A 9,849-nucleotide genomic window follows, 5' to 3' on the forward strand; every position below is an offset into this window, starting at 1 on the left:
CAACTTCAATCTAGATCACTCTCCCAAATTTCCCACTTAGAAGCTTATCCCACATGAACAATTTAGTTACAACAATTTTGTACTAAAAACAAGTTCCTCACTCATACAAATATGTGATTTCTCTATCTTGTATATAAAATAATGACAAACTTGTGAATTTTTAATTCCATTGTAATCAACTCGAAAATATCTTAATATGAAATGGAATAATTGGGGATGATATTAATGTAAACTTCCTTGGAAAATAAAAAAAATTTAATCACATCAAAAGACTTCAAAATATCCATCCTTAACTTGATATTCTTCATGATGTGCTGTTGAAAATTCTCAAAAATGTATTTTAAACAGTCCAACAATTTTGGTCAAAATTTTCCCCAAGGCTTTGCAATGCATACATCAAAATAGTACCGCCATTCTCTGCTCCGTACATTGCAAACAGAACAGCAAGATTTCTACATAACTAAATCCAAAAACAATCCGCAGGTGGTGTAATGCAGTCTTCCTCTGCAACCTTACTTTTCCTCGTTGCAAAAACAAGCTCAGTTTTAAGCCAGTAGATCATCCTCCTATTAACACTTCTAAACAAAACTAGTTTCATGCATGTAAGAATTCGTATAAAACGGGGGTATTCCTTGTTACAAAGCATAACAGAAGGGAATTAATGGGGCACTGATCACCAGTTAGTATGCAACCTAAATAGATTGAGCCATATGCACATCTGTGGCCAAGTTGAGGCAATAAATGCATATATGGCTTCCAGAGGGGGGTGTCTAAAGATTAATTCACTGTTTGTAATGATATTTTGGGTTTGTTGCACTCCAAGGTGTCTGCTCTCTACTCATCTGCCAAAATATTAAGAAAAATTTGTCATCAGAAGATTCACTACACCAAATTAAGCAAAATAATGAATTCTAATAAGTTGCATGCAGTTTATTTATCTCTCTTAAGACAAAAAACGTTTATTTATCATAAACTAACATCTTTAAACTATGTTGCTCTGACTATTTTTCTTTTTTGGCTTTAAGTAAGTGTCGAACACATACTACACTCAACAAAGTCAGAGTAAAATAGGCTTTGAATAATCCAATCTTAAAGGTATGATTTAAAATGCAAAGTTAAAATCCAGCAGCATTGAACTGTAAAGAACGATGGATGTCGAAAAGCAAGAAGAAAGTGATTTTCACCTTTTGCATGTCCAGAAGATACTAAGATTGGCAGAAAAGAAAATGATTCTTCTATCATTTGTACCTTCTTGGAGATAAGGCAACGGAGAAATCTGTCCTCACAGATCCAATGCCTTTCAGAACTTCACTGCCAGAGTTTGGTGCATCGTTGGCCTTATCATCAGTTAAGTTGAGATGAGCTACGGATGATTCTTGCTTTGCAAGGTCCTGTGAGAAAAACAAACAGCACAAACTTGTTATATGATGACATATACCAATCAACAACCCATTTTGATACCAACAGACTATCGAAACAAATAATGAATGGCTATTGTAACTAAAAGTGGAGCTTAACATTCTTCAATTATTCCACAAGGGCATATATTGCAATGACTGTTCAAAGGCCTAACCTACATTACTCCGATTCATCATTTTCCCTAAACAACTATGTCCAACACATATTTGGAAATGGGTATGGAGGTACTATCCTCCAAATATATAGAAAAACTTAGAAAAAAAAAATCAAACATACACAGCTATATCTGATACTCAACACTAAGTCCAACATAGAGCCTTACTGCCTAAGCAATGTCAATCATGAGTGCATCAAAAAAAGAAGAGATAATGGAACCAAAAAGAGATAAAAAGATAAGTGTTAGCATAGTCCACTGATTCAATAATTCTCAACTTCCAGTAACCAAACTGGGTTGACAAGTAGCAATGTGCTGGTAGCAAATTGCATAATAATCCAATTTTTGACAAAGAAATTCAGGGATTTTCATGAACCTTGCGGATTGATAGATCATAAGATGCAGGATTCCTTGAACTCGGAGCAGGAGCTTCCGCCTCATGCAATGAACAATCCTTCTCATGAACATCACCTTGCTTACAATCTCCATAATCCTGCATCATGCTTCTTGAAGATTTTGATTTACTATTGCTATTGCAATCACCAAATACAGAATCCCCACTTTCCATGGAAGTCCTTTTTCTGAAATGAGTACACAGTATTAAGACCAACCAAAAGTATCCGAGAAGTTACTTGCAAAGCGAAGGATGCTGGTAGACAAACCAGAACTATATAAAAAAAATGTTGCTACCATATCCAATGTTGGTTAAAGGAGGGAGGATGAAGTAAGAATTTCCTACCTACAGAGATTATAATTGGCTACACCGATAGAGTTGGGTTTGTTTGAAAACAGTATTCCTCGAAGATGCGTCCCATCTATAATAGTCTCGATGGTATATCCATGTGGGAAGCTCTCTGTAACATTAGCGTGAAATATCTTCTTCCCCTGAAGTAGAACTTCGTTTGATGGAAAACTATCTCTTCCTGCAGAATTGGATGGTAATATAAGTACTATATAACAATACTTTTTCCAAAATTTAACTCATACTAATGAGGGAACAGTTCCATTTTGCTCTGGCTCTTCATTTTTCTTAAAGTACTCATGTCTGACGCATATCCTGGAACACCCCCTAAAAGAACATTTCCGTATCTCTAAATTGAATATATCAGTCTGGTTCCAACTCACACCCAAATCCGTGTAACATAGAAACATTCTATTTGTCTGTGTACTCGCTTAAAAATAACATTTGTCCATTGAGACTGTAGTTAAGTTAGGCCGCCAAGAACATTTCACTGTCATACATAGTATAGCACAAAACATTAGAAACAAGCAACCTATACCATTAAAGAATATAAATTGAAGAAGAGTGGCATATAGTTTTAAGTTCATGAAACCGTCCTTACTTGCTTGGCCACAGCTAAACAAAGATATGGGTTGGTGGTGCACATCATTGTCAGCTTCAATACTAACAAAAGCTTTATCACGTACAAGATTACTAAGATTTTCTTGTTGGCACTTTAACTTCAACTGCTTTCTCAAGGATAATTTCTCTAACTTCCTTTCATCCTTTACAACAAGTCCTGAAAGTCAAATTAATTGCTATTGCTATTTTTATGGAATTCTGGGGACCAAACCACATGTGAAAAGCAGCCAAGCCATTGCTATTTTTAATTCAAGGTAAACAGAATACAAAGATTAAACCTGTGTACAAGTAATACATGTCATCCAGTGCCTCGAGAGTCTTATTGCAGCCACCAATGAATATAAGAACACCGCCCTTTAGGGGATCCAAACAATCCCCAGAAACAGAAAATCTAGCTGAAGGGCCATCACCCATAGTAATCTCCTTGGTCCACAAGCCAGTTTCTGCATCAATGATAGAAAACATAAATTGACCAAACCAAACTTATAAGTAATATTGTCTTATCAGCCATAACCCTTTCAAGCCGCCAAAAAAACCCTGAAGCACACACATTCTAAGAAAACACATAAGAAGTCTCTTGATTCCCATGTAAAGGAATGGCAAAAGAACACTAAGTACTTGACTCTTTAATGTTTCTTCTTAAGACTCAAAGGTAAGTAAAGAAACAACTTGCAGAAACTGAATGTTTACCATATTTAGGTAGCCAAGAACATAGTGATAAGTTCTAAATTAGGGATTAGTCAAGAACACCTGGAAGCGCAATGAGTCTATTAATGGCATTTCTTAGGTTTCCAAAACAGAAACTAATCCATGTAGATATCAAGAAAGAATAAGTTCAATTGAAGATGATGATAACATGATAAACAATCATGTAATACATACCAACATCAAGCATGTAGAGATCATCATAAAGATTTTGAGCATAAGAAAATCCCCCAAAAACAAATAAGTTCTTGCCGAAACCAACAGTGGAGTGACCAGCACGAGGTGGCAATATCTGGCCTAAGGTATTCAACTCTTTCCATGCAAGAGTATCTAATACAAATAAAACAATTCCAAAACAACATTAAAAGCAGCACATTAAACTTAGATTCATATATCAGCAAGCTATTAACTGTTTCATACATATAAGTAGTACGGTAAGTCAAATATCCCGAGTAAACTAAGAAAACTGTAGACATGTAACCATAGAAGAGAACACATAAACACGCAAAACTCTGTTACTTTTTTTTTTTTAATTGATACCTGCATCAAAGATATGGACATCAGACAAATAGTAATCATGCGCATCTTCGCCGCCAATTACAATAATTTTATTCTTCCAAGATGAGCAAGTATGGCTATCGCGGGCAGATGGGGGGTTTCCTGATATTGCCGCAAGTTTCCAGACAAAGGTCTCTAAAAGTCAAGATATCAAAAACATGTAATATAACCATACACAAAAAAAGATCAAGATGTAACAATTATTGTCATGATGTTCACCTGTATTTAAAATATAAAGATTGTTGTAATATACTTCATCATTGTTATCTGAAGATTTCCCACAGCCACCAAATATGAAGAGTCGTTTGCCAACAACAGCTGCACCGTGACCCTCACGTTCCTCTGGCCCTTCACCTCTTACACTTGGACAAATCCATGTGTTTGTGCCTGCAACATAAACATGTAATGAAGTACTGCATTCTCTAGCACTAATTATCAACTGCTGACTTTAGGCAGAAAATTTATTAAATAAACCACAAACCAATAAATTTGCAATGTTGTTTCCATGCAAAATCTTTAAGGCAAATGATAATGGCTTAGCCTTGAAATAAAAAATAACTTCCTGCAATTGCTCTAATTGCCATCTAGTATTTTCCAGTAAATTGCTCCGCAGGGCCCACTTCTCTCCATTCACTTTGTATAACCGAAAGTACAGTTCCCTATAAGTTATCTGTCTTTTACAAATTATATGAGCACCATTAAACCAAGTTTCAAGACAATCTCCAAAATACATTAGTTCTTATAAAAAAACTTTAAAAGGGGGGAAGTTTATGTTGATTTCTATCATTGATTCTAAAGTAGGATTATTAGTTTTCATAGAATTTACTTTAAACAAAAGCAAACGCAGATAAAGGGTAATGAAAGGTGAATCAAAGAAATCCAAAATAACTCACAGGTTTCTAATATATGTAGATCCTTGAGAGGTTTCACACCATCAGTACCACCAAAAACAAATAGATTGTCACCAATAGTGGTACAACTATGGCTGTCTCTTGCAGAAGGCGGTGTGCCCTTCGTTACAGGTTGGCTCCATGTTTGCTTAGCTGAAAAAATATTGCAATTATGGGAATATTTTAAAGTGATTAAGGAATTGTGAATGAAGCCCTATATCATAATGCTAAACAACCCAAGTACAAAAAAAAGAGTGATTCAAGCAAACAAGTCTCAAACCCCAAGATTGCAAAAGTTTGCAATGAAACATAAAAGAGTGATTAAAGAATCTCTACTGACCGTTATTGATCGTAAATGCTAAACAGCCCAATTACAAAAAGAGTGCTACAAGCAATTAACAAGTATCAAAACTCACTTTTCACTATGGGAATATAAGAGGGGTTAAAAATGTCAAATGAACTCCTAAGGTCATTTATGCTAAACAACCCAAGTATGTAAAGAGTGATACGTGCAATTAAAAAGTACGGAAAAACAAGAAATGACATCTTATATGGGGAAAATGGTTCCAAAAACATGAACCATAATAAACGTAAATTCCTTTAACCAAACAAAAAGGAAGAAAAGTTTATACTAGCATTATTTGCTAACCCAAGCACAAATAAAGGAATTAAGAAATGTATTTGATAACACGATTAAACCCAATAAAACCCATAAAATGTAAACTTCAGCAACATATCCACCAAAAATAATCGATTAAGAAAACATATATAATACATCCATTGTATCTTAAATACCAAATAAAAACTACAATGTAAACCTCAAATTTTCACGTAAAGAAGAAACAAGAATGGAAAAGAAAACCAGAGTTCAAAAAGGAGCCCACCAGTGTCAAAGACATGAACTTGATTGGTTTGGCAGTAATCCTTGCCATAACCACCAAAAACATAGAGAAATCTGCCTCCTTTAATAGAGTTACATGTGTGTCCCCATCTTTTGCCTGGCCCTGAACATGCTTCTCCGATACCTCCAACTTCTTGTTGATAAAGCGGGACCTTTTCCCATCTCATTTTTATTTCTTCTATTATTTTCCTGGGTCTTTTACAAAATAATACAAATAAAAATAAAAAAAATACTAAAATAATATAAACTTTTTTTTATTTACCAAAATAATACTAAAAGAAAAAACATACCTGAAAGAAGGGTTTGGGGGATTTGGAGACTTGAGAGTGGATTTGGAGGAGTTCATGCAAACAAATAATAAAACTCTCGAAATAGAGGTTGCGGACACGTGTGCCAATATTTGGTTCATACATGCCTTGTAGAGTTGGAAGCCAAAAATAAATAAAGCCACATTTCAGTTTTCAATGTGATTTCTGAAGAGTTCTATTATAAAGATTTAGGGAAAAGTACCCTACATAGTTGGGATATTTATAATTTGTTTATCGATGAAAAGGAACAAATAGGCGGCTGAAAAGTGATGGAACACTGCAAAAATTGTTCATCTATGTCTATCACAATCTGCTTACCAACTTGTGCTTTTATTGATTGTTGCTTTAATTTTCTTTTTTTTTTTTTGCGTACAGTAGTTTTGGAAAAACTACATCAATCCCCCTCTAATCTTTGTTTAAAATTTATCAAATATATAAATTTATCTAAAATCGGAATTTTTATGAACGTCAAGTATGGCTTTATTTTGATAATTGAGGCACTTTGGGTTCGATTGTTACGAGAGAAGTTTTTTACTTGGTTCCCACGAACATTGATAGACCTAGGCACTCCAATGTTTGGCAATCACTTTCTTGAGTGAGGAAGAAGGTGCACATCAATGTCATTTGGTGGTAATGGTTGCACTTGCCGGTTTTGGTTGGATAGATGGATCGTTAATATTGATCCGCTTTTTAACTATGTTGAGGGTCAAGTTATTGGGGTGAAAGATATCACGGTTGCGAACATGATGGCAGAAACATAGTTGATCGCACACAAGGTTGTTCGGTTCCATCTGATGTACTTGGAGGAGATGCAGTTAGTTTGGGTAGTTCCCTATTGGGGCAGTTCTCGTTACCTCACTTGTATCAGGACTTTGCTATTAACAACTAGGAAAAGGAGAGACTGATTTGGAAGCGGGTTTGGAAATTGGCTATGCCGCAACGAGTGCGTTAGTTTATATGGTTAGTGTTGCGACGGAGAATTCTTACTAATGAGAAGCGTCATCATCGGTGTTGATGAATATTAGTGAATCCATAAGAGTTGCGAGGGAGAATCCATATTGTAGCCTATGCCAACAGTCTACTAAGTTGGTATTGCATGCCGTTCGCCACTGCGAGCCTGTTAGGGCGATTTGGCGCTTGGTTGTTTGACCGATCAACTCGACATGTTCTTTACCAAGCTGCTGGCTGCTTAGATAAGGGAGAATATTAGTGAAGTGGCTCGCATTGGAATATTATTGGGGCAGATTTGGGAGAGGCTAAACAGGTATATTTTTTAGAATGAAAGCAAGTCGAAGTCAAAGGTTGCTAGGCACTGTTGGGCGGAGGCCATGTCTCATGGGGTGGTCATGGTACAAGCTAAACCCGATGGTGGAAACGTGACCGGGGCTGGTTACTGTATGCCGTTGAGTGGTTGAGTCAAGGTAAACATCGATATTGCTATAGATGTTGCTTCAGGCACGGTTGTTGTAGGGGGTTGATTCGAAACTCTTACGGGAATTGGCTATCTGGGTTCAAGCGAAGCATTGGACAGATCTCTGTGCTATGGGCAAAGTTTCAGGAGATGATTGATGGCTTGCGGGTAGCATAGGGTAAAGGGTACTGTCAGGTGATCTTGGAGAATGATAATTTGGAAGCTACACGGGTAATAACGGATGGGTCTGTTGGTATCACTGCCAACAGCTCGATGCGACACATTCAAGGTTTGTTGGCGTTGCAATGGGAGGTGCCGATGCAACATGGTTGTGGACTTTGTGGCCAAGGCGTTTCACAAGAAAGGTGCTGCCCTTCAGCGGTTCGAGAATCCGATACCAAGGTGTTGGGCGATACTAGCTCGGGATATAGGGCGCAATAGTCCGTAGTGGTGTTGCAACTTTCTTGTTTCAAACCAACTGTTTTATTTAAAAATTCATATTAACAATATATCAAAATAGATTATATGAGACTGTGATTTCCTATTATCTTTTATCTCTTTCTAATAAAATAATGACAAATTAGATTTTTTTTCTCCTGATTTTTAGCTTTTTAGTTAGATTTAAACTTTTTTTTGAAAAAAATTAAAAATCAAGAGAAAAAATATGATTTATTATTGAAACAAGATAAAAATAACGCAAAATCATAGTTTCATATAATTCATTCGATAGGCAACATTAGGGGTGAGCATTCGATCGAATTGAATCGAATTGAAAATTTTTGAGTTAATCGAGTTTTCGAATCTCATTTTATCATCCTAACTTTATTTGAAGTTTTCTCGAATCGAGTCGAGTGAGATGGAATTCGAATCGAATCGAATCGAATATATTTGTTCGAGTTAAATTTTAAAAAATAATTTTGGGTCCTTGTAACTATTGTCACCCATCGTAATAAAATCTATCCACCTTAATTAAATTTTTTATTAACTTTCATCACCTCATAATTTATTTATTAATTTTTATATCTTGGTTAGCTTCTTTGCTTGCTTAGTTGTTTCAATTATCTTGATTCTTATCACTATATATTTTGGAATTAAAAATATATTAAATGTAAAAATATGATTTTTAATAAATTTTATTTTAAAAATAAAATGTGAAATTGATACCAATATAAAATTTTAACACGAATATTTTATGGCATAACTAATAATTCAATTTTAATATAAATATTCAATATGACTAAACAATTCAATAATATAAATAATATAAAATGTGAAATTTAATTTAATAATATAAATAGTAGATATAAATAAAATTATTACTATTTATGTTTAGTGATTTTTTTTGGGATAATTTTGATTTTTTATTTCAGAGCAAATGGTGAGAAGTAAAAGTTTAGGGGAAAAATAAAAAGTTTTGGAGAATAAAAGTTTGAGGGAAAGTAAATAGTGAGAGTAAAATTTTGGAGGGAAAATATTAAAAAAAAATTGGAGAGGGGAGGGTTTGGGATAGATGGGAGGTGGGATGGGAATGGAATAAAAATTTTAGAGGAAAAGTGAGAGGGAGTAAAAATTTTGGGGGAAAATAAAAGGTTTTGAGGGTTTTTGAGAGTAAAATTTTGAGAAAAAGTAATTGGGAGAGTAAAATTTTGGTGGAAAATGGATTTTGGGTAGATTGGGGGGTTGGGAGGGGAGGGGAGTAAACGTTTTGGGAGAAAGTGGGAAGGAGTAAAAGTTTTGAAAGAAAAGTAAAAAGGTTTGGGAGTTTGGGGTAAAAATGTAAAATATTATAGTTTGATATTCGAATTATTCGAGTTATTCGAATTCGAAAACTCAACTCGATTCGAACTCGAAATTCGAAAAAAAATTCGAGTTGATTCGAATAACTCGATTAACTCGAATAACTCGATTCGTTTAACTCGAAATTCGAATTTTTTTCGATTTTTTCGAGTCAAATCGAGTTTTGCTCACCCCTAGGCAACATGCATTTGATTGAAATCATTATTTTAAAATTAATTTATTCTGAAAAGACCCCAAAGCCCAAATGAGTCCGAAGTACTAGTCAACAAAGAAGCCCAGCTAAGTAGAATCTGGCTTTCTTGCAGGGTCCATTTTAACACTGTAGATTAGGGGTTTGGCTTCT

At 34.9% G+C, this 9,849-nt stretch overlaps 1 protein-coding gene across 2 annotated transcripts; it reads right to left on the reverse strand.

Annotated features, from left to right (window-relative positions):
* Positions 1-270: 270 nt before the first annotated feature.
* Positions 271-6,464, reverse strand: LOC105764723 (uncharacterized). 2 transcript variants are annotated; one of them, XM_052624981.1, is made up of 12 exons: positions 6,281-6,461; positions 5,974-6,185; positions 5,093-5,242; positions 4,419-4,586; positions 4,182-4,334; positions 3,819-3,971; positions 3,215-3,379; positions 2,917-3,093; positions 2,313-2,496; positions 1,950-2,154; positions 1,249-1,391; positions 271-842 (listed from the first exon to the last, which is right to left on the reverse strand). In XM_052624981.1, exons 1-12 carry the CDS (start codon positions 6,397-6,399, stop codon positions 839-841), a joined length of 1,833 nt encoding a protein of 610 aa, XP_052480941.1. In that variant the 5' UTR covers positions 6,400-6,461; the 3' UTR covers positions 271-838. The 2 variants fall into 2 exon arrangements, 1 of the variants encoding a protein (XP_052480941.1); XR_008191841.1 differs by lacking the exon at positions 3,819-3,971 and having other exon boundaries at positions 1,185-1,391; positions 6,281-6,464.
* Between the last annotated feature and the right edge of the window lie 3,385 nt (positions 6,465-9,849).

The sequence above is a fragment of the Gossypium raimondii genome, chromosome 12 (assembly GCF_025698545.1).
Source record: "Gossypium raimondii isolate GPD5lz chromosome 12, ASM2569854v1, whole genome shotgun sequence".
Lineage (NCBI taxonomy): Eukaryota > Viridiplantae > Streptophyta > Magnoliopsida > Malvales > Malvaceae > Gossypium > Gossypium raimondii.